This window comes from Eurosta solidaginis, chromosome 2, assembly GCF_040869045.1.
Source record: "Eurosta solidaginis isolate ZX-2024a chromosome 2, ASM4086904v1, whole genome shotgun sequence".
In the NCBI taxonomy this organism is placed as follows: domain Eukaryota; kingdom Metazoa; phylum Arthropoda; class Insecta; order Diptera; family Tephritidae; genus Eurosta; species Eurosta solidaginis.
In genome coordinates, this window is record NC_090320.1 from 56,919,752 (window position 1) to 56,946,214 (window position 26,463).

At 38.4% G+C, this 26,463-nt stretch overlaps 1 protein-coding gene across 2 annotated transcripts in view; it reads left to right on the top strand.

The window, feature by feature from the left end:
• Nucleotides 1-19,601, top strand: part of LOC137239777 (HEAT repeat-containing protein 3) — a 60,875-nt gene extending 41,274 nt beyond the window's left edge. For both annotated transcript variants that reach the window (XM_067765425.1, XM_067765424.1), the window contains 4 exons: nt 11,630-11,873; nt 11,942-12,082; nt 18,780-18,917; nt 19,367-19,601. In XM_067765425.1, coding sequence (XP_067621526.1) covers nt 11,630-11,873; nt 11,942-12,082; nt 18,780-18,917; nt 19,367-19,489 — 646 coding nt within the window. In that variant the 3' untranslated portion in view covers nt 19,490-19,601. The remainder of the gene's footprint in view (nt 1-11,629; nt 11,874-11,941; nt 12,083-18,779; nt 18,918-19,366) is intronic.
• The last annotated feature ends 6,862 nt before the right edge of the window (nt 19,602-26,463 follow it).

Here is a 26,463-nt window from a genome sequence, read left to right on the forward strand (position 1 = left end):
GATATAGAGAGCCTTGTGAATCAGAACCATTAATGCAGAGACAAATTTGATCGAGCAGAACGTCACCATTACTAAGCGGAAAGAAACAGGAGGATAACTGACGCTTGACGGCAATTAAGACCACACCGCCACGAAGACAATCAGTAGCGTTAGGATCTCGATCTTTGCGGAATACATTAAAAAGATTGGAATCGAAGAACTCACTGTCGAAAAAACTTCCATTGAGCCATGTCTCGATGAAAAAAAAAGACGTCATAATCCAATTCGGAACTGAAGGTGTGAACAAGGTCGGCTTTGTTCCTCATCCCAGAAAGGTTTTGGAAATATACCTTTATCTCCCTATAACCATTAATTGGAGGCAGACCACTCACCACGTTGTTCAGTGATTGCTAATCGTCGCCTTACAGTGGGTCCGAGATTCTTACTTGCTTGCGAACATTTTTGAACGGTTTAACTTTCACATTTTCTGGCCATAGCAAGGGATCCAGAATTGTGTCCAGGAGCGTAGCTGACACGCCAAGCTTAAAATTTACTCTGGAGAGTTTTGTAAAAACTGTATATTTTTTAACCAGAGGGAAGCAGGCAAGTTCAACTGAAAACTGAACACAAACAACTGAAGAAGGCACCACGCGAGTGTCGAAACAATTTGTATTGTTTTTGTAATTTAAGTTACAAAATAAAAATTATTATTTAAGTGACATTAAGGTGTGTTTTTTTTTATTTTTTAGTATAAAATAATTCATCCAAACGAAGTTTGTTGTGTAGAGAGCGAATTTCACTTAATATTTCCAATCAGGGATGATAAATGGATTTTTTCATTTTGTACCAAACGCGGAAAAAAAAAAATGTACCAAATCATCCAAAAATGTACCAAAAGTCTTCGGATGTGAATTTGAACCAAACTAGAGCTATATAGCTATATTCAAACTGTTTTTAGTCAGGAAACTTACTAACACAAATTAAAGGTAGTATAACAGGGAAATATGATTTATGAAGAAATACTTTTCCAGTAAAAATAGCCGTGTTTTTTTTTTACACGCATATACGTTTCGTTTGCGCGTGAAAAAAAACGCATATCCTCGCTTAGATAATGCTTTGGAGACCCATCTAGTGGCAGTGGTTAAACAACTAGCTCCAGCACAGGGTGTACCAAAAAGCGGAGGCACAACCCTCTGTTGTATTTCTGTGGATAACATATAGCTGAATCAGTTGCGATGAATTGTGGACACACATAGAATACATAGAATTAGTGCAGAGGGTGAAACAGAGACAAATATTTCAGTTACATCTGAGTATAATGCGTATTGAAATTTAGTAGTACTAATTTTATGCGTAGCAATTTCAGATGTGTATTTAAAATTTGTCGCTTAGCAGTCCATATAAAGTTTAAGCGTAAACGTATATAAGCTGTTTTTTTTCACATCTATATCTTTCTACACTTAGTTTTAATTAAATTTTGATAGAAAATATCTTTCTACGTTTGTGGATAATTGTGAAATCGACAATATGCCTTGAACTGTTCTATAAATATTGGAAAACATTTGCGCATTTAATTTATTTTCAACTGATCTTAATTCTTCCCAAAAGCTGCATATATTTAAATTCTTGAATTTTTTAAGGCTCTCATTTTGTTGTTGTTGTACTTTGCCCCATCCAATAGGTGCGACCGATCACAAATTGTCATCAATATCCTCTAACGGGAGTCCAAGGAAACTTGCTGTTTCAACAGGGGTGGGCCATAATGAGAGCGGTGTTAGAGGCGTTGGTTCCACATTACAATTAAAGAGATGGCTGGTGTCATGTGTGGATACATTGCAAGCATTACATACATTTTGTATGTCGGGGTTGATTCTGGATAGGTAAGAGTTACAGTATCCAGATCGAAGTTGAGCTAGAGGGACTTGCGTTTCCCTAGGGAGTGTGCGTTCCTCTCCCGCAAGTTTTGGGTACTGTTCTTTGAGTACTGGATTCACCGGGCAATTCCTCGCATAAAGGTTCGGCGCCTGTTTGTGGAGTTCACTGAGGACCTGCTTGTGTTTTTTGGCTTCATACGGCTGAGTTCTAAGGTGCCGTATTTCCTTATAATGCTTACGGAGATGACTCCTTAAGCCCCTGGGCGGTGTTGGCTCGTCAATCAATTGTCTGTTAGGATGCCCAGGGTTCTGGGTATTCAACAGGAACTGTTTGGTTAGCATTTCATTTTTCTCCCTAATGGGGAGTATTCTCGCCTCATTATGTAGATGGTGTTCTGGGGACATAAGAAGACAACCGGTAGCGGTTCTGAGAGCAGTATTTTGGTAGACCTGTAGCTTCTTCCAGTGAGTAGTCTTTAGGCTTGGCGACCATATCGGGGACGCGTAGCATGCAATCGGCTGGCCAATTGCTTTGTAAGTGGTAATGAGCGTTTCTTTATCTTTTCCCCAAGTACCGCCAGCAAGAGATTTGAGGATTTTATTACGGCTCTGGATTTTCGGTACAGTTGCGGCTGCATGCTCACCAAAATGTAGATCCTGATCAAACGTCACACCCAAGATTTTGGGGTGTAGGACAGTCGGTAGCGTAGTGCTAACGACGTGGATGTTCAAAATGGTCGACATTTGGGACGTCCATGTTGTAAATAAGGTCGCGGAGGATTTAGTCGGTGATACTGCCAGGTTTCGTGAGGCGAAAAAACTGTAGCGATCAGGGAGATAGTCGTTTATTCTGTTGCAAAGCTCATCGATCCGTGAGCCTGGGCCTGTGGCCATTATTGTGCAGTCATCGCGTAGGAAACGAAAGTAACTCCTTCTGGTGGCCAAGGTAGCTTTGATATGTAGAAGTTAAACAAAAGCGGGGATAGGACACTTTGTTTAATTCTTCTTGGTTTTGATGTTTCGTTTCTATATTGCACCGATGCCTGCCGACCACCCAGATAATAATTGCGGTCAACCTTTTAAGACATGGGTTAAGGGTAGACCCTTCCAGGTCTTGCAGTAACGTGCCATGGTTGACCGTTCAAACGCTTTTGATAGGTCTAGCGTGGCCTGAAGGTTTAATGTGGCCACATAAATCGTTCCCGATATGGTCGGGCTAGCACCTTAATGATGCTATGGTACCGGAGCGTACCGGTTTTGTATCCGGCAAAGGACCATCACATCGATAACACTCCCCAAAGCCTTCGGGGAGCAACCTTATCGCTATAACAACAACAACAACAACAGCTCTAGCGCGACGAGTAGTGTTCTTTGGTGGGGGTTTTGATTTAAACCGCAATTTATCTGGGTGCTAATGACATTTAATTAAGGCTCTCATGCTCTGCTAAAGCTCTAAATTCAGAATTAATTTTCTCTATTTTATCAAATGCAGATTTCGGAAACAAGCCCATAACTAAAGGCGCCATACTATTCGTTTCACCGCTTAAAATACTTTCTGGCGAAAGCTTCGCAGCCACAACAAAGTTTTATCATTCAAATGTACTTTCTTTAATAAAGTACTACAAAATTGTATATAACATTTTTAGCACAGCTCTTAAATATGTGTTCGTAATCTTTTTCGAAAAGGTTGTTTGATAAAATAATATCCACATTAACACCGCATTAAACTTCATCTGGGGTTAAGTGATTTTCGACTGAATCAATATTTAACATCCAAATAGGACTGGATCCTAAATTAGATTTTTTTATAAAATTTTTAATTTGGTAATAAGTAAATGTATGCGAATATCTTCAGACTGCATTTCTATATTCACATTATTTATTTAATTGTGGGATCGTACTTTCGTATAACATGCATTTCTGTACCGAAATGTTCTTGAAAACTCTGAAAGTCTGCCCTCCTAAAGGGGCTGTTACAAAAATGATAGTTTACGTCTTAAAAATTTATCAATTTATCATCAGCGGCCATTGAAGCTAAATCTAAAATGTGATAAACACATCCATTAACATGCAGATTTTGAACAACTTGCTTCAGCCTTGCTTGCACTCCGCTTTTTGCTCCCATCATAACCGAGCAATTGTCGGCAGTGAAACCAATCATTTTTTCAAGTGGTACTGAATGGTCTTTCAAAGATTTAATAATGACATTCGTGCTACTATCGGTCAAAGGTATCAAATTTAAAAATCTACCAATGCACTTTTTATCAAAAATTCGAATCGAAACTGCCAAATTTTTTGATATATATATATCAGTCGTTCTTCTATTATTAGAGAGTAATAATTCTACTCCCCGAAGGCTTTCTTCTATTATTAGAGAGTAATAATTCTTCTGACAAAATGCAATTATGGATTTATAATTTTCTGGCCCTGTTATTTGAATTATTATTTTCTGTGCTTTAATTCTATTGATGCAAAATTTGTCCACAATTTTAGAATCAGTTATCCTATTTTTCATAATCATATTCAAATGATCCATAATTGCAAATGGCAAATTGTGCTCGGCAGCAAAACAACTTAACTATATATTTTCTTCGAAAAATTTAAAATTTTTTTTGTACATTCAGAGCTGGGCCCGTATTACGTGTTACGATCAGTGACTGAAAACCATTTTCACTCAAGCAATAACTATGCAACTGTCAAACTTTTTTTAAAAATTATAATAAAGAATGGATCTAACGAGTACTGTTTGTCGCTAGTTCAAATATGCCATTAATCCGATCCACCTTTCAAGAGCTATTGTGATTTAAAAAATGAATTTCGATCACGGATCGGAACACGTAATACGGACCCTGCTTGGCAAATTACTTGAAGTGTAGTGTTGTACTTTACAAAAATGTACCAAATATGTTAATGTAGTACCAACGTATTTTCGGGAAGCGAAATGTAACAAAAAAGTACAAATGTACCATGATTATCATCACTGTTTCCAATTGGTCGATAAGAAATTTGTTATAATTTTTGAGAGAATTGATCTCAATTAGAGCCAAATATAAAGCACTTGTTTGCTGAGATGAGTGAGGATAACTTACGTCAACATTGCCAACATAAGAAAGCATAGGTTGAATGTTGAAGTTATTTGCTTTGTCAGGAATGCATGTTGTAGCATCACTGAGATTAATAGACTCATTAAAATCTATGATAGGTGGCGGTGAGCGAAGAGAGTTACGACGCAAGGCAATACACTTATTACATATGAATTGTTTACCCGTTTCCATCAAGCATTCTAGATCAGCTGGGAGAATTTTGACACACTCCATATGAAAAAGTTCAATGCACTTTGCGCACTGCACTTTTGGTTCCGTTCGCTCAACTCTACAGCCACATATGCACGGCATTTTGAGAGTAACGAAGAAAAGTCATAAAGCACTAAAATATCCAGATGCACTTATGCAAAATTTTTTATATGAAAGTCAATAAACTTTATAATTTTTGACTATTAAAATATTTATTCAATTATAGTTTTTAAAGTCACTATTACACATTTTGCTGAGAGATCGCGAAATAAAGTACAACTATAAAAATACGAGTATCGGACTGGAAAATGCTCGGAAATGTTCCGAGTAGTATGCACATTTTGGCTCTGGGGGCGAAGCTCCCCGCTGCTATAGTAGTATTAGATTACGCCTTAGTCTAGCGAGGAGTCTCCTCATGGTAGTCCGATGACAATGGAATTTATCTATCTAACTACCTTACCTTCTTTTCGGCTTATCACATTTCTCACATTACAAAAGGGATGGTCAGTATCTATTCGAAGGAAATTTCCTGGTCATTCGCTGGAAATTGATTAGGTTTCCTATTTGGGGGGACTTCTTGATGCAGTCGCAGCCTCCTGTTATCTATGAGAATATTACTGTAGGTGCGCTGCTTAGAAGTTAATTTCGATGTTCTTGATAAAAAAAAACAATGCTCGACATGGCAAACCGCTATATCCCTATCAGGATCATGAGAAAATATTGCAGTCCAAATCATATTCTGCCGGAAGACGAAGTACGGAAAAATATCTAAAATTTGCAGAAACAAGCCTTCGAATATAGGACGTCAATGTATGGCCCTCCTCTAATAAGTATTGGAAAATATATATGCCATATATGGGTTTCGTAAAGTGTATAACGCCAGCGGTAGGCTGTAAAAACCATATAAAACAAGATCACTCGTCCTTGAGGTGCTTGACCTGCTGAAAGTCTTCGTGGAACGAGCATACGCGAATCAGTTCGAATTCGAGTTCATCGAGACTGCAGAGTTGGGCAGCAAACTACCTGAATGATCGGGAGGCATCAACCGAATTCAGCAACAAACAGCAAGGCCAAGGCAAACTAGGCGAGAAGTTATACAGTATAGTAGTGGCGGGATCTACATTTTCCATGCCGAGTCTGAACGGCATCTGCTAAAGCTGACAAATTTTTGCTGAGAAGCTTTTCTGTGGGTTTGGGGGTTAGAATATACCCGCGGTTGGTATGCCTGTCGTAAAAGGCGACTAAAATACCAGATTCAAGGGGTTGTGTAGTGCAACCCTTTCAGATTGCCTTTCAGATTGCCAATTGTCAAACTCACCTATCCGTGGTGAATCATGTTTCATTAACAGCCGAGGCTATGGCGACCCCGAACTCCTCATGGATCTAGGGGGTGGGGAGAGCGTGATGGCCTAGAAGGTTTTTGTTGTTGTTGTAGCGATAAGGTTACTCCCCGAAGGCTTTGGGGAGAGTTGTGGATCTGATGGTCCTTTGCTGGATACAGATCCGGTACGCTCCGGTAACACAACACCATTAAGATGCTCTCCCTCCCCACCCCCAAGTTCCATGAGGAGCTTTGGATCGACAGGGCCTCGTCTGTTTGTGAAACAGGATGATAGGTGGGGTTGACAATTGGGTTTGGAGAAGCTATATATTGCGCTGGCAACCTGAAAGGGTTGCGCTACACAGCCCCTTGAATCTGGTATTTTAGTCGCCTCTTACGACAGGCATACCTACCGCGGGTATATTCTGACCCCCTAACCCGCTGGGGGTGGCCTAGAAGGTCGCACGTGGTCATAACAAATCGTGCCCGAAATGATGGGGCTTGGTACCGGAACGTACCGGATCTGCATCCGGCAAAAGACCATCAACATCGATAACACTCCCCAAGGCCTTCGGGGAGTGTGCTTATCGCTACAACAACAGCAACAACAACAGTTGCCAAGCCATTGCTGAGGAACGATCCCTTGTTTTTAAAGCATTTTGATTATAATTTTCTTAGAACTTTTCCATTTAACAAACAGCCCTCCTTTTCCTTTCCTATCTCTCATCCTTCGTATTGTAAGGGGGTTTTCAAAATGAGCTGTCACATTACAAGGGCTCAAAAAGCAGATATTCGATGTATTAAAATCGATAACTTGCACAGCTACACAAAAAAAAAAAGAGATGGCGGATCTAGTAATTAAAGTAACGAGTTCTGAAGATCTTTTCCAATCCCGGGATTTCGGGATTTGAAATTGAGAACGCAGGGATCCCGGAATTTTTCATATTCATAGGAAGTATCATTTGAAAGGATAGATTTTAACTTTTTCCACATATAACCGGCAGTTGAGAAACATGTCAAAATGGCTATTTCCTTTAAAATGAGATCATTGTATAAGTATGCTTTGCGACAGTGTAAAACCTGTATGCAAACCATAGTGGAAAAAACAAGTAAGATATCTTATCCGTCAACTGCCTGACAGGATGTTCAAGATAGCTACTTTTCTGCGTTTTGGCAGTGTTTTGACAGGATGTCTGTAGGGTTATTTATGTACTTGTAATAAATTATTTAGAGATTATTTAAAATAAACTATTAATTCTATAAATATTTTTTTTTAATTATTTTAAATATTAATAAGTATGGAGAAATCCCAAAAACTTCTATATTTTTTGATACTCGAGTTTTACACACAGGCAAAAAACTTAAGGCCAGAAAAAAGTACAAGGACATTAAGTTTGACCTTTTGACTATTCGATCTGATGATTTTAAAAATCAAGAAAGTTGATAGTAAGTTTTTGCAGAACTTCGAGACGTAAAAAACGTCGATTTTTACACTTTTGCAAGCGATACCCCTGATTTTTTTTGGAATTTTTTCGATAAAATTTTGAGGCATCGCTGAAACGCTATAGAATTTAAATTGAATGTTGTTTTTAAGACGGAGATTCTAAAAGTATGAGCAAAACTGAGTATTGAAATTTGGATTATGCACGATAATAGCCTATCAGTGACTAAAAATACCTGGGGCTTCAAATTCGATGTGCCCCTTTCAGTTTTGAAGGTAGAGGCAGAAAAGTGGAAGCACTTGGCTGCGTAAATTTTTTTCAGGAGCATGTTTTTTTGTGTGCACAGCTACAATTTTACTTTTATCACTTCATTCCCGTTCTCTACACCACAGTGGTATACCATTAATTGCCTCATCTTGGAATATTCACACAAGGAAAGTTATTGATGTTTGTACATGGGGCAGATATACGAAATTTTCGACAAAAATTGGCAATCGTCAAAAAGTGTAGAAAAAAATTGTTTTCCTTTTAAAGCAGGTTTTATTTAAAAGTTAATGAAAAGAAACACAAATTTGGTACAAAAAAGAAAAAAAAAAGAAAATTTTTTTCTATACTTTTTGACGATTGCCAATTTTTGGCGAAAATTTCGTATATTTGCCCCATGTACAAACATCAATAACTTTCCTTGCGTGAATATTCCAAGATGAGGCAATTGATGGTATACTACTGTGGTGTAGAGAAAAAATTAACAAATGGGTATGAAATATTTGACGGTTACCCGGTTTCATATTTTTTGCCGATATCTCTAAAGCCGGGTTTCGGGTATCAACAAAATTTTACGTAAATATACCCCACATAGATATGTACATCATGATAAAATTTCAACACAATCGGTTAAGAAGTTTTTAAATAAGTAAAAAAAATCAAGGTTTTCCGGGTTTATATTTTTATCAATATCTCCAAACCCGGATCTCGGGTATTAAAACTGTTTTACCTAAACATACTCCGTCCACATATCTATATGTTTTTAAAGTTTCAAAAGAATCGGTAGAAAGGTGTTAAAATAAATGTGTTGCAAACTTTGCAGTAAAAAATATTTGGCGGTTATTCGGTTTTATATTTTTACCGATATCTACAAAACCGGGTCTCGTGTATCAAAAAAATGTTACAAGCTAACAGCTGCATATATCTCCATATTTTGTTAAAATTTCGATATAATCGGTACAGAAGTGTTGAAATAAATGTATATTTAACATTGCGACCTCAATTTACATATATTTTCCTCGATCTTTTGACTATATCTTTTTGAGGCCTTATGTAAGACGAGTAACGGCGATGCACTATAGCTCCAATTTACCCCCCAATGTTCCTAACAAAAAGATATTTGCGTGATACCATGTTTCAAAAAAAAATTTTTTTCTCCAAAAAAACAAAAGTTTAGCGGATTTCCCCGTATAACAAAATTTAATAATCTAACAAAATTTTCTCATTTTGATTAATTCCAAAATTTTCATTTAAAAAAAGTAACTTAATTATTTAAGAAAAATTGAAAAATTAAAAGTAAAAAACAAGTTAAAGTATTAATATAAATAACGTAAACCATTAAATATAAACCCTACATTTACTCCCATATAGTAATTAAAATATTTCTATTTAATATTTAAAAAAATAATTACTCTATTTCCAAAAGATATTTTTGTTGAACTAAAAAATATTGTAATTTTTTGATAATTAAAAATAAACAATCTTATAATAATAAATTTTAAAATATAACAAAGTATATTTATTACAAGTACGTAAATAACCCTACAATGTCCAATATGGCGCATACGGCCGGCTATCTTCAGAGACCACGATAGTCACGTTAAAAATCAGGTGATCGGTTCTTTTCCTTCAAACTTGCGAGGGGGGCTACATGTTTTACACCAACTGTGAACGGCATTTGCAAGGTAGATACGTTTTCACTGAGAAACTTTCCATGGCAGAAATACACTCGGAGGAATAGGTTAAGGGCCTATTAATGGTGACTTATCCATAACCAGATAAAACAGCTGATCGAACCAACCTTATGTAAATCAATGAAAACGATTAATGGTGCCATACCATAACGCTATCGCCATAACCATACCATAGCCAACCAATTGGTTTTTGGTTTTTCGCCATATCCATAACCTAAAAATATTTGAGTTGGTGAATTTATTAACTTTTTGTATATTTTATTTATTGTTTTGGATACATTTTGACTAAGAGACTTATTTTTTGTTGAATATGTTTGTAATTTTTTGCGTTTTCTTCATTTTTATGAAAATTTCATGATTTTTAGGTTAAGACACCAATAACTGATGCAAATTTGATATGGATAAGTAAAAATATGGTTATGACTATGGCGTTAAGGTTAAGGAAGTTTAGCTGGGAGATTATTTGAAATTAGATCTACATAATGTTGATTACTCGAACACAGCACTCAGCCCTATATCGATAACAATAGTAGGTTGTAAGAAAACTTCACTTCTTTCATATAACTTTCAAATATAAGCAAGTAGAAAATCAACTCGTGTGTGTGTACTTAATAAAAAGGAATACAGCTCTGCTGAAGTAATCCTAAAAATTTCCAACAGATAACGACAAGGACACCATCCATCAGTTAAAGTTTTTTATATTTGAGATATGAGATTCCAAGAAATTCACGGAATTTCGGGATGGCGAAATCACGGGCCTCGAGATCGGAATGCTCGTGACTCGATGCCTTACTAGTAATGCAACACATTTTAATGCGCTGAATAATATGTACTGCCCTAACCTCAAAAAAGAATTAACCGCCAGTTATATGCTTCGGTTTTTTTCTTCGGCTGAACTACGTGCCGTTAGATCGATTGTTGATGCAATGAAAATTAATCTGATATCAAAATTGGCCTAACGACTCGTGTTTCGGGCCTAACCTCAAAAATCTGGAAAAATCACTGGCGATTGAGCGTTGACCGAATTCATTATCCGTTACGCGAGTTCTAATAGCAGATTCTGTGCATAAAAATACATGGTAATACATGATAATACATACCTCTTGATAACTGTTTTATTAGCTTACACAGAAAAAAAAAATTATAGGGTTCATAAAAGACTAAGAGATACAATATACATATAAGAATTGGTTCATTATTAATCTTCGAAAGCTCTACATATGTTTGCAGGCTAAACAGCCAATTAATGGTGACTTATAACCATAAAACCATAACCAGGTAAAACATCTGATCGAACCAACCTTATGGATGGATATCAATGTAATCGATTAATGATGCCTTACCATAACGCTAACGCCATAACCATACCATAGCCAACCAATTGATTTTTGGTTTCTCGCCATATCCATAAAAATATTTGAGTTGGTGAATTTAATAACTTTTTGTAGATTTTATTCATCGTTTTGGATACGTTTTGACTAAGAGACTTATTTTTTGTGGTATATGTTTGTAATTTTTTGCGTTTTCTTAATTTTAATGAAATTTTCACGATTTTTAGGTTAAGGCACGATTAATCGATTACATTGTAGATGGTTATGGATATGGGTATGGTTACGATTATGGTGTTAGGGTTAAGCAAGTTTAATTGGCCCTTAAGCTCGAAAAAGGCGAAATGCCTTTTTCGCTTATAGATCAGTCTATTGAGACATAAAATGGTTGGCGTGCTTTGAAGGGTTTAAAAAATATTGCTTTTTATTTACAGGGTGAAGAATTTACGCATTTCATCCTTGCTTTGTTTACAAAATCTTTGTAATGCATTGAGTCCCGATGATATGGGTGGCCCCAAAGCTATTTATGACGTCTGGGTAGAACTTGGACAGCTAGTATTTAAGGGTCCGCAAGATGTTGCTGTCATGGAACCGGCAACATCCTTAATGCGAGCGGCATTAGAACGTTTGAAAACAAATAAAGAACTATTTAGTCAAATGGCCGATAACGACTTGGAGGTGAACAATAACTACCAACATATATTGTTTTCCCAGTTTCTTTAATAATAATTTTTTTCATTTCACAGTTAATTTTTAATGGCGTCAAAAACTGTAGTGTCGCTGAAATACGCGCAAACTGGTTACGAATGTTAGGCACATTGGGTTGTCTACTATCCGAGACTTTAGTACGCACGATAATCACATTCATCATCGAAGCATGCATTGAGGTGAATACTATATCCACATTAGGCAATTCCGACTTACAAAATCCCGATAGTTCATCATCGCGACAAGACCAAAACCCGAACTTTAATACCAAAAAAATCCCGACATGTAAATTGGGATGATGTCATAAAAAATATTACACACCCTCGACATTGCTCTACTACTATTTTAGACATCTCTGCACAACAACATTTACCCGAGGTTTTGAGGTATCTTAATGAAATGTCGTATGTAGGCTCCTGGGCACTTATCTCATATCGCTATTTAAAATGAACGAATTCGGACTATAACCACGCCCACTTTTTCGATATCGAAAATTTCGAAAAACCGAAAAAGTGCGATAATTCATTACCAAAGACGGATAAAGCGGTGAAACTTGGTAGGCGATTTGACCTTATGACGCAGAATAGAAAATTAGTAAAATTTTGGACAATAGGCGTGGCTTTTAAAACAAGGTAATTTAAAAGTTTTGCAAGCTGTAATTTGACAGTCGTTGAAGATATCATAATGAAATTTGGCAGGAACGTTACTCTTATTACTATATGTATGCTAAATAAAAATTTGCAAAATCGGATCACGAACACGCCCACTTCAAAAAAATATTTTAAAGTCAAATTTTAACAAAAAATTGAATATCTTTACAGTATATAAGTAAATTATGTCAACATTCATCTCCAGTAATGATATGGTGCAACAAAATGCAAAACTAAAAGAAAATTTCAAAATGGGCGTTGCTCCGCCCTGTCGATAACTGTTTTCTGTGAAAATTGGCGAAATCGGTTGAAGCCACGCCTAGTTTTTATACACAGTCGAATATCTGTCCTTCCGCTCGGCCGTTAACACTATAGATTGATAGATAATTAATTGAGGATCGCACTGCGACCATTGGTCTATTGTGCCCTCAGTTACTTCGCAGCACCTCATCCAAGCTGACATCTCTGATGAACCCTAGCAGTTCACCTGTATTGAGGAAAAATCGATATATCTCTACTAAACTTAGTTCACGTACTTATCTGAGCTCACTTTATCTTGGTAATAAAAATGGGCGAAATACCACTATGACCACGCCCACTTTTTCGATATCGACAATTTCGAAAAATGAAAAAATGCCATAATTCTATACCAAATACGAAAAAAGGATGAAAAATGGTGATTGGATTGGTTTTTTGATGCAAAATATAACTTTAGAAAAAACTTTGTAAAATGGGTGTGACACCTACCATATTAAGTAGAAGAAAATGAAGAAGTTCTGCAGGGCGAAATCAAAAGCCCTTGGAATCATGGCAGGATTACTGTTCGTGGTATTACATATATAAATCAATTAGAGGTACCCGACAGATGATGTTGTGGGTCACCCTGGTCCACATTTTGGTCGTTATCTCGAAAACGCCTTCACTCCCTTCTAAAAACTCATTAAGACCTTTCATTTGATACTCATATCGTATAAACACATTCTAGAGTCACCCCTGGTCCACCTTTATGGCGATATCCCGAAATGGCGTCCACCTATAGAACTATGGCCCAATCCCTTTTAAAATACTCAGTACCAACTTTCATTTGATACCCATGTCATACAAACACATTCCAGGGTTACCCTAGGTTCATTTTCCTACATGGTGATTTTCCCTTATTTTGTCTCCAAAGGTCTCACCTGAGTATGTAATGTTCGGTTATACCCGAACTTATCCTTCCTTACTTTTTGCGTATGCTGAATGTGTAATAACGAAATTTTAGAAAACTTTTCTGGATGATGTGTTGTCGGGATTTCGTCATGTCGGGATTTTTTTATGTATGGATTGTGTATTGAAGGGATTTCTAAATTTGTCAGGATTATGAATTGTCGGGATTCTGCATTTCGAGGTTATGAGGTGCACCCATTAGGGTAATTCTTATAATTCAAATAAACGGTTTATCCAGTCTCACCCCTTAAAATGGTTACATCAAGGGCAAAAATATTGCATTTATGCATGCTATGGTTCCGGTTGGAGCCAGTTAAAGGGTGTCACACAAGGCTTAAAGTTGAGATGTTTTATTATTCGTTTTGTATTAACGCCCTTGATAATAGTGTAGTAGATGATATCACATGGCGGCCACCGTGGTGTGATGGTAGCGTATGCGGTTTGCACCCCGGGCAAAGCAACATCAAAATTTTAGAAATAAGACGAAAATGTTTCTAAGCGGGGTCGCCCCTCGGCACTGTTTGGCAAGTATTTCAGCCATGAAAAGCTCTCAGTGAAAACTCATCTGCCTTACAGATGCTGTTCGGAGTCGGCATAAAACATGTAGGTCCCGTCCGGCCAATTTGTAGGGAAAATCAAGAGGAGCATGACGCAAATTGGAAGAGAAGCTCGGCCTTAGATTTCTTCGGAGGTTATCGCGCCTTACATTTATTTATTTATTTAGATGATATCACATATACATTTTGGTTCTTATCGGAAACGGTTAAAAAAAGATTTAGTAAAGTGGACGGTGCCACGCCCTTGCCTCAATGCAGTTCCTGTCATGGACGATGACATTTTCCTACAGGTGCTTTTGTAGCACTGTGTTGTGCAGCCGCACACCCAACAACACCGATCCGTCGCCTGAACAGCACATGCGACCCAACCTTATACAACCTAGGCGCAATTACCCGTCTTTTACGTCTAGAGTGACGACATGTCCCCCGTTGCTTTTAAGAGCTTTTTTACTGCAGCTAAACGGTAATGGATTAACTGCAAAGATCATGGAGATAGTCATGAAGCACCACAACATCCGCATAGCTGCGATCCAAAAGATACTTTTATTACTGCTAAATCTGTTTTGAAGACCTGCTCTGGCTATAATGGCAACAGAAAAGATCGAGCAAGAGGTAATGAAGGCGCTCGCATTTATCACACAACCAATTTGTGCAGTACAATCGATTTGATCCCAAAAATTGCGGGGACACTATCCGGTCAGGTGATGCGAATTTAGAAATTACCAACATCTACATCCCTCCTGTCACATGCTGTCCCAGCGGATATCGCACTGTTATCAGTGGCCTTCTCACTGGTGGGAATTGGCGATTTCAATGTCCACCACGATCTGTGCTATTCATACATGCTGACAGTTGTGTGACCTGTTACCACCTATCGAATTCATAACAACCTAAGACTCCCGGTTTCACATTTTTTTAAAGTTGGCGGCCCTATCCCCAACTAGCCCCTTGGAGTGAATCACATTGATTATAGCCTATAGACGAAGTTTAAATATCACCTACACGTTACGGCTCTGTTACAAATGTGAATATTTAGGCATATATATTTGCCAGGTGAGGCTCTGATCTGCCCAAGAAGACTTAAAGTGGTAAAACAAAAACGTTCTTAGGTCGAACAAATGACAGGGTTTGCTAATACCCCAATGTAGTAACGCCCTCCCACCCCCTAGATCCATGAGGAGTTCGGGGTCGCCACGGATAGGTGAGGTTGACAATTGGGTTTGGAGAAGCTATGTATTGCGCTGGCAACCTGAAAAGGCTGCGCTACACAAACTCCTTGAATCTGGTATTACAGTCGCTTCTTGCGACAGGCATATCTACCGCGGGTATATTCTAATCCCCTGCGAGGTCATTGAAACCGCCTCGGCTCGTTTCATTCCCGGTGGTAGAATTCCCGAAATGCGGCCCCACTTCCCGGCGGAGGCTGCAAATTTAGCGAGAACGTGACCTTATAAGACAGCTCGATCCCGGCGACCCCCAAATAAGGGATATAAACCAACGCATCAGATTGCTTGTGGATGAACACAAGAGGGCGAAATGGGAGGAGCACCTGAGCGGTTGTAACCTCTCTGCCGGTGTAGGTAAACTTTGGTCCACTCTAAAGTCCACTCGAATCCGTCTAGGCACAAAGACAAAGTTTCTATCGCCTTTGGCGATAAAGTGCTGTCGGATGCTAAAAAATGCGCGGGCGCCTTCTGCCAACAATATATAATGCATTCTACGGTCGACAAAGGTATACCGTAGGGCCAACAGACACGCACATAAACATAAATTTAGCGCGCCACCAATTACCATCACCGCCAAAGAGGTTGAGGATGCCATCGGCCATACTAAACCTTCCAAAGCAGTGGGCCCAGACGGCATAGCCATGCTGGTGCTTAAAAGCCTAGGGAAAGGGGGTTTCAAATATTTAGCACATGTCTTCAACCTGTCTCTTTCCACCTTTGTCATACCCGAAAAATGGAAAATGGCCAAGGTTGTCCCGCTACTAAAGCCTGGGAGACCAGCTAACATAGGAGAGTCATATCGCCCGATATCTCTCCTATCGCCAGTAGCCAAGACGCCATTTGCTCCCCTACTTCAAAGCAAATTTGCAGCTAGCCTGTCATCATCATGGCTTCAGAAAACTCCATAGCACCACCACCGCGCTAAATCTCATCAGCACCCAGATAAATTGCGGTTTAAATCAAAACCCCCACCATAGAACAGTACTCGTTGCGCTAGACCTATCAAAAGCTTTTGATACGGTCAACCATGGTACGTTACTGCAAGACCTGGAAGGGTCTACCCTTCCCCCATGTCTTAAAAAGTGCACCGAAAATTATCTGGGGGGTCGGTAGGCATCGATGCAATTTAGAAATGAAACATCAAAACGAAGAAGAATTAAACAAGGGGTGCCACAGGGTGGTGTCCTATCCCAACTTTTGTTTAATTTCTACATATCTAAGCTACCTTCGCCCCAGAAGGAGTTACTATCGTTTCCTACGCCGGTGACTGCACAATAATGGCCACAGGCCCAGGCCGACAGATCGATGAGCTTTGCAACAGAATAAACGGCTACCTCCCTGATCTCTCCAGTTTTTTCGCCTCGCGAATCCTGGCATTATCACCGACTAAATCCTCCGCGACCTTATTTACAACATGGACGTCCCAAATGTCGACCATTTTGAACATACACGTCGATGGCACTACGCTACCGACTGTCCTACACCCCAAAATCTTGGGTGTGACGTTTGATCAGGATCTACATTTTGGTGAGCATGCAGCCGCAATTGTTCCGAAAATCCAGAACCGTAATAAAATCCTCAAATCCCTTGCTGACAGTACTTGGGGAAAAGACAAAGAAACGCTCATTACCACATACAAAGCAATTGGCCAGCCGATTGCATGCTACGCGTCCCCTATATGGTCGCCAAGCCTAAAAACTACCCACTGGAAGAAGCTACAGGCCTGCCAAAATACTGCTCTCAGAATCGCCACGGGCTGTCTTCTTATATCCCCAGAACACCATCTACATAATGAGGCGAGAATACTCCCCATCAGGGAGAGAAATGAGATACTAACCGAACAGTTCCTGTTGAATACCCAGAAACCTGGGGATCCCAACAGACATCTGATTGATAAACCAACACCGCCTAGGGGCCTAAGGAGTCATCTCCGTAAGCATTTTGAGGATATACGGCACCTGAGAACTCAGCCGTATGAAGCAAAAAAACACAAACAGGTCCTTGGTGAACTCCACAAACAGGCGTCGGACCTTTATGCCAGGAATTGCCCGTTGAATCCAGTACTCAAAATACAGTACCAAAAACTTGCGGAAGAGGAACGCATACTCCCCAGGGAAATGCGAGTCACTCTAGCTGAACTTCGTTCTGGATACTGTAACAGGTGAAACTCTTACCTCTCCAGAATCAACCACGTCATACAAAATGTATGCCCCGCTTGTAATGTGTCCCCACATGACACCAACCATCTCTTTAATTGTAATGTGGAACCAACGCCTGTAACACCCCTTTCATTATGGTCCACTCCTATTGAAACAGCAAGTTTCCTTGGACTCCCGTTAGAGGATACTGATGACAATTTATGATCGGTCGCAACTATTAGGTGGGGCGAAGCACTGCTACAACAACAACAAGATGAACGCAGCAGGGTGAGGCATTACCATCAATGCTATGGACGCTGGTCATCAACCAATTTCTTAGGCGGTTCGACAAAGGACTAGTCAAACTCACGGCGTATGCAGACGAGGGCTCAGTTATCATAAGCGGTAGATGTCCACCAACAATGAGACCTCTGATGGATCAGGCGCTTCGGGATGTACATGTCTGGGCATATGGGATGGGGTTAACCGCCAACGCGTTTACAACAACAATAACCAAAAATTACCACCGCTTCTTTCCAATCCTATGTTGTAGTAATAACACCTTAGTATTGTGACGAATACTAGCATCACTAAGCTGCTACTAAATAAATGCACAAGGACAATAAAGCAGCCACTCTTATGTAGAAGGCGACGAAGAGATATCTCATCTCACACATGCAAATATGTAGTCATCAGCCGAAGTGTTACTCATACATACATATGGTTACAAACTACAAATATACATGTACATATATGGCTGGTAACCAAGCATGAAGTTCGCGAAATTTCTAGACCTCAGGAGAAAGGGAGAACGAGGAATCCGAGAGTATAAAAGCATCGCAAGTTGAGTAATCAGTAATCAGTTTGATTTAAACACGCCATCAGTTGCGAAGTGAAGTTTAATTGTGAAGCATAATTGCACTACTCCCAAAGTAGTCTAATAAAGACCATTTATCAATACAGAATATTGGAGTGATTTATTCAACAGTTTAGCGATTCGAACGTTAACAGAAGGTTGCAAATAAGCGGAATTTCCCTAAATTCGTTACAGTATTTTTTTTTTATTAAAAGTGATAAATGGATTTCTACCATTTTGCAGGAGGACGATGTTTGGACGATATCGGAGGCACTCGATGCTTTAATGGATATGTTCGGCGATAATGATTGGCCAACAATGATTGTGGAATTAAATTTGCCAGAAGTTTTAAAAAAATTGGAGAAAATGTTTAAAAATAAGGTATTTCATATATCTACATATATATTGTATGTGTAATAGGGTGGGTCGATTTGTATGGACGAAAGTTAACCGATATCGCGCCATCGAGTTTTCGATAGGATTTGGGCTCAGGAATAAAATTTCCACTACGCATACCCAAAAAAATTATTTTTGAGCCTCCGGAATTTCATTTTTTTTTTTGATTTTTTTCGATTTTGATTTTTTAGTTTTTTCCATGACCTACTAAAAAATTTTCATTTGATTGGTCATGAAAAAAACCTTAAAAATCAAAGTCGAAAAAAAGTAAAAAAAAAATGAAACTTCGCAGGCTCGAAAATTATTTGTTTGGGTATGCGTAGTGGAACTTTTTTCCGGAGCTCAAATCCTATCGAAAAATCGATGGCGTGATATCGGTTATTAAATCGACCCACCCTAATGTACACACTTTTTTCTGGTATTTGTAATTTTAGCTACGACAGCAACGTCGTGAATTAAAAGATCGCTATCCAGCCGTACAGACTGTACGCACAAATTTGACGCGCTTTATACGATACATGGAGATTGAAGCCGACAAATATACGAAGAGTGGGTGAGACTTCAAATTAGATGTGCTTAAGCAACTATGAAATTCATGTACATACATATTTACATAAGATCACATATTTCATGAACTGACAATAATAAACTCTTTTGATAATGAAACAAGTACGGGTGTCTAAGTTCGGTTGGAACCGGGCATTATATACTCAGCGTGCAGTGGCGGATTTGAATGTTCGCCGCCCCTAGGCAATACATAACTTGCCGCCCTTATTATTATTAATAGGTCTGGAAGCACTGCAACCTTTGTGCAGATCTATTGTGGAAGACCTTTCAGCCTAATTTTGTATCTGTAGGCTTTTGATGTATCTAGCTAGAGCGACGCATTCGTAGAGAATGTGAAACGGCTTTCATCATCCAGCTCACAGAAACGACAAATTTGGGTATCGGAGAGATTTAATTTACTTAGGTGATATCGTAGACCGCAGTGTCCCGTATAGGTCCCTAGTGAGAGTTCTAGGTTCTCCCTGCTTAGATTAATTAGTTTGGCTGATACTTTCGTTGCCGGAAGTATAAACAGTTTGACCTGCCTTTGCCCTGGGCAGTCAATCCAGTGACGTCTGAATTTTTTAGTTTCCCAGTTACTTATAGTTTCCCTGGTGTGTGCTTTTGTAAGTCCACAAAAGGGCTCTGGACCATGGAATGCTGCTGTAGCACCCTGCTTTGCTAGGTCATCTGCATGTTCATTACCTGATGTCCGGGAACCCATCCTAACAAAATCTTGTTTTTGGCTCCCAGGGCATTAAGGATTTCAGTGCTTAGATGTAACTGTGTAGGATTGCAAGGCACGCAGGGCCGCCGGGCTGTCTGATATAATGTAGATGCTCTCCGATGTTGAGCCTCTCCGCAGACATTCTCTACCACAAGTTTCTATTGCATAAATTTCCTCCTGAAATATGGTGGGGTAGCATCCCATTGGTATTGATTTCTTGAAGTTCGGCCCATAGATGCCAGCTCCCGTTCTTCCGTTATCGACTTTCGATCCATCTGTGAACCAGACCTCTGAGTTACGGTCGTTATAAGAATTCCCTATTTCCCAGTGGGTCCTGGAGAACATTTTTCTAAGTGGTGTCGCCCCGTAGCAGTGTTTGGCAAGCACTCCGAGTGTATTTCTGCCATGAAAAGCTCTCAGTGAAAACTAATTTGTCTCGCACATGCCGTTCGGAGTCCGGCAAATTTGTAGGAAAAATCAAGAAGAGCATGACGCAAATTGGAAGAGACGCTCGGAGGTTATAGCGTCTTACATTTATTTTTTCGTTATTATAAAATTGATTTTAATACAAGTGGGCGGTGCCACATCCGTTTTAAAAAAAAAAATCAAATTTATATCAAGAGTCTCGATATCAGTCCACACATCAAATTTCAACATTCTAGGTGTATTATTTAATCAGGTTTTTTGTGTTTTCCAAAATACATATATAAAAAGGAGGCGTGGTTATCATCCGATTTCACTCATTTTAAATAGCGATGGGAAATGGGAGATTGGCCAGCCGATTGCGTGCTACGCCTCCCCGATATGATCGCCAAGCCTAAAGGCTACTCACTGGAAGGAGCTACAGGCCTGCCAAAATACTTTATTTATTTATTTATTTATTACGACTCTAAGAGCCTAGCTTATACAATTGAAAAAAATTATTGCATTAATTAACAATAGGTACAGTAGTTTAACAATAGGTACAGTAGTTTAAATAGATATATGTATGTATATATATAAACGAGGAAATTTGTAATTTTAGAATTAGATATATAAATTAGGAATACGTATCACAAAACAGCTCAGATCTTAGTATTTATTTTATCCTCATAGATTAGCCGTAAGTGTATAACCTTTTTTTAAACAAGTTATTATCACTATTTTTTATGTATTCAGGTAGTTCATTGAAGAATTTTAACCCCTTGTAAAAAAGACTTTTCTGTTCAGATTCTGTTTTATAATTAGGCAATTTGAAATCATTTATTTGTCTTGTATTTCTTTCATGGACATCATAATTAACTCTAATATTTGTTCTTAAGTATTCACGTAAATTCCCGGTTTTTATATTGTATATAAACTTCATCGTAAAGAAAAATATTTGTTGCTTCACGCTCATCCAATTTAAACTAAGTAGCATATCTTTTATTGGGGTATCACAACTTTTGTTTAAGATGAATCGCATAGCTTTATTCTGCATTTTTGCAATTTATCGATTTGCGAATCTTTCATAACAAATGAAATTGTAGAGCAATATAAAAAGTAAGGTTCAACAATAGCTTAGATATACTTTAGTTTTATAGTAATTACTTAGGTTTTTGCAGGTTCTTTGCATAAACCATATTTTAGTTGCTATTTTATTTGTTATATAAGCGACATGGGCGTCGAATTTTAATTTACAATCTATTACGATACCAAGGTATTTAATAGTATCTACGTTTTCAATTTCTGAATTGTTTATTTTGAGAGTACCAACATCGGAAATATTCTTTATAGTTATTAACATGTATTTAGTTTTTTCGATATTAAGTGTTAGTACACAACCAAATATAAAGGGCATTTAAGTCACTTTGTAATTTATTTCTTAAATCATTTTCGTTTCTACCACTTATCGACGTTAGTGCATCGTCAGAAAACAATTTTATTGAACTATATTTCAAAATTAAGTTAATATCATTAATGTAAATGTTGAATAAAATTGGAGCGAGGACAGAGCCTTGTGGAAGCCCAACCTTAACATCCACTTTATCTGACAGCGATGAGCCAATCATTGTTCTTTGCTTACGGTTGCTTAAAAACTTTTAAATCAGTCTAGTTCTAAACCTTGAATGCCTATGTCTGAAAATTTTTCCACTAGTAGTTTTATATCTACGGTTTCAACAAGCTCTTTTAAGATCAACAAAAACTGCTAAAATCGACATTGTATTACTAAGATCATCTTTCCATTCAGCTAAAACCATATTTAAGGCTGTTTCACATGAATGATTTTTTCTAAAGCCTGATTGTTGAGGTATAAGTATCTTATTTTTTTCTAAGTACTGTACCAATTGGTTTTTTACCACAAGTTCTAAATTTTTTTCATCGCTGGGCAATGTATTTATGGACCGTAACTCCTCTGCTTTAATAGTATTTTTAACTTTCTCTATGGGAACAATTGTTGAAGTTTTCCACATACTAGGCACAATGCCACTACTTAAACTTTCATTTACTATTTGAGAATAGAAGAAGCCTAAATAGGGGGTTGCATCTTTCACCACACCATCTGAAAATAATTTTTTTCCACCTCTCACAACTTTGAACTTACTGAAAAGTTCAGCGATGTCATCTGATCCAACTTTGACAAATTTAAAAACGCAGTTTCTTTGATTAGTTATATATACTTCTCTATCAAATACCTCTATATTATTACAAATATCAGTAATACTATCAACAAAATATTTATTTAAATTGACAGCAATTTCCGATTCGCTATTGTATATTTGACCGTTTATTACAATTTTCTTTATTGATGTATCTTCTTTTCCCAAACTTATGGACTGTTTTAGATTTTTCCACATCATTTTGCTATCATGACTATTTTTATTTATGTATATTATATTCCATATAATTAACTTTTTTAATTTTTACCAACTGTTTGTATTTATTTTTTGGGTGCACCTCATAATCCCGACTTTCAAAATCCCGACAACTCATAATGCCGACAATTTTCAAAAATTCCGACAAGACACAATCCAAACATAACAAAATCCCGACATAACGAAATCCCGACAACACAATATCCTGACAACTCAAAATCACGACAACAGAAGGGTGTACTAAGCAGAAGGACATCACCGTGGCGGTAGCCACGGTTATACCACACACCCGGACTTGGCATGGCGTAGCCCAGGGTCATTTTTTATAAGCGCGGCCGAAGGCCGCCTATGCAGAAAGGTGTTCTACGCAGAATTACTGTGCATGGCGCAGCCGGATTGGATCGGCTATGGATTATTTTTATGAGTCGCGGCCGAAGGTAGCCAACGCAAAAGGGGTGCCTAAAATAGTAGAATAATACCGAAGATGTGTATTTTTTATGGCATCGTTTTATTACTGAGTGAAAACTGAATCCAGCTTATTCAAAAATACTGACAAAATATATAAAAAATTTTAAATTCCCCAATTTACATGTTGTTGGGATTTTTTTGTCGGGATTTGGTCGTGTCGGGATTATGTGTTTCCGGATTTTGTAAGTCGGGATTAAGTTATACACCCTTATTTTTTATATACCGGTGTTCGTCCCAGTTTCCTGAGATTTGAGCCAGTTTAAAAAGTTCAAATTTGAATTTGTTCATATTGGCTAGCTCGTTGTCATACCATTTATTATGTATTTTTAAATGCACTTCTTTTTCTCTGGTAAGATTTTGCATGATATTTAAAATGCTATTATTAATCAGCAAAACCTTACTCTCCAAATCAATATGATAAAAATTACTGAAATCACACAGACGCAGTTGGTTAAGAAGTGATTTATTATTATAATACTCCCATGAGGTTATTTTTCTAATACTTCTCATTTTTAATTGTGGACCGCTTTTAATTTTAAATTGGATTTTTTCATGATCGGTTATTTGATGTTCATCTAACCTTTCGCAAACAATATCATTATTATCCGAAAATAGTAATTCAATTTTTGTTCTAGATATATCCGTTATACGAGTATCGAAATCAACTTTTTGATACATAGAGTATGATTTAAACAGATCAATTAGTTGTGTACTATATCGTCGCTGCGCTAACGAAAATAGTTATGTGTTTTTCTTCAAATTTTTTTTATTGCATATTTTATTATCACTATATAGAGCCCACATTTCTGCATATGCCGTTTTTTATATCTCTTTTGGTTTAGAAGTGATCGAAAACAGCTATGTGCTCACAGTACTAGAAGTACTCTGAAAAACGGTTATGTACTTACTCACTAGCTTATAATTTTTTTTAATCGCTGGCGAAAGTGCTTTGATTTCAATGTAAAAAATAACTACAAACCATCTCGCTTCCCAAGGCAGCCGGTTCTATGAACCGGAGAGACTCGGGATTTTTTCCGACCAAGGGCTGTCATTTCAGTGTAACCCCATTTAATTTGTTGCGTCCCTCCCACAAATTGTCATCCTCTCCGCTGATCCTTGCAACGTGACTGCGCTATATTCTCCTGCTCCGGTAGGGTATCGAACCCAATCCAGGACCTGTCCCTGACCCCAGTCCAGTGGTTTTGCTGCGTTTGCCTGAAAATAATATTTTTAGGAGGGCCACACTCTTGTCAGTGTGTCACGTGCAAGGGATGGTTGCATCGGACAGGATGTTCTGGGCTAGACCCCAAAACCCGAAATCCTCGTAACTTTTATACATTTTTTGTGGCTCCTTGCTGTTTACGCCCAAGGGCGTCCTGTAGTCTGCGCCTTAGATTCTTAGGTACCTACCACCTTTTGCACCGTTTGCCAGCACAGAATATATATGTTTTCAACATCTGCCCAATTCAGCTCCTGCCTTGGACGATGCCACTTTCCTAGATGTTCTGGTCTCAGCGACGGCAACCCCCCGACGGGTTTCATCGCGCCATACTGCCAGGCCGCAAACCCAACTGCACCGGGTACCCAAATACTTACCCAGGGACGTCCAGTCCCAGGGCCACAACACCAATTGCGTCCTGGCTTCCCTCAAATCATAGTCACATATCACTTACCCCCAGAGTGACGATGTCTCCCCCGTTGCACTTCAGAATTCTGCAGTTAAACTGTTATGGGTTAACTGGGAAGATCACGGAGATAGTTGATTTCATGAAGCGGCATGACATCCGCATTGCAGCGATCCAAGATACCAAACACACAGCAAGATCTGCTCTACAGACCAGCTCTGGACAAAACGTCCACAGAAAAGATCGCGAGAGCGGAAATGCAGGCGGTCTCGCGTTTATCACCCACCACAAAGTGCAATATAATCTATTTTATCCCGACATCGGCATTACGCTACCGACTGTCTTACGCCCTAAAATCTTTGGTGTGACGTTCGATCAGGATCTACATTTTGGATTGTTCCGAAAATCCAGAGCCGTAATAAAATCCTCAAATCTCTTTCTGGAGCACTTGGGGTAAAGACAAAGAAACGCTCATTACTACTTACGAAGCTATTGGTCGGCCGATTGCATGCTACGTGTTCCCGATACGGTCGCCAAGCCTAAAGGTTACTCACTGGAAGAAAATACAGGCCTGCCAAAATACTGCCCTCAGAACCGCTACGGGCGGGCTGTCTTCTTATGTCCCCAGAACACCACGTACACAATGAGGGGAGAGGACTCCCCATTAGGGAGAGAAATGAAATGCTGAACAAACAGTTTCTGTTGAATACCCAGAAACCTGGGCATCCCAACAGACACCTGATTGATGAGGCTACAGCTCCCAAGGGCTTAAGTGGTAATCTCCATATGCATTATGAGGAATAACGGCAAAAACTGCATGCATTTCCCTACCGCCAAAACAAATTTGAATCATGTTTGAAAGCAGCTATGTTCTATATAACGGCGCAAATATTTATCACGTCGTAATGGGTTAAAGAACATGTTTTTTTCCTTCACACATCAATAACGTACCTTCCATAAAATATTGTAACGAATTTACTTGCAAATCCTCTTATTTGCCCTTTTGCTAAGTTCGTATCACTAAACTGTTGAATAAATTACTCCAATATTGAATAATGGAAAAATTGCCTTTATTAAAGTACTTCACAATAACACTTATACTTTGCAACTAGTTGGCTTAATAACCAAACTGATTGATAGCTCAAATGAAACTCACTCCTCGCCTCTACTGTCGCGCCTTTTATACTTTTTGATTTCTCATTGCATACTTCCAGGCTTTTCCATTCCAGAACTTACTAGTTAGTTTCAGCTACAAAATCACCAGCCGCAACTACGTGAATAGTACTTGCACAAATTATTGCCATCTCTTGTGAGCAACTCAGATAAGATAT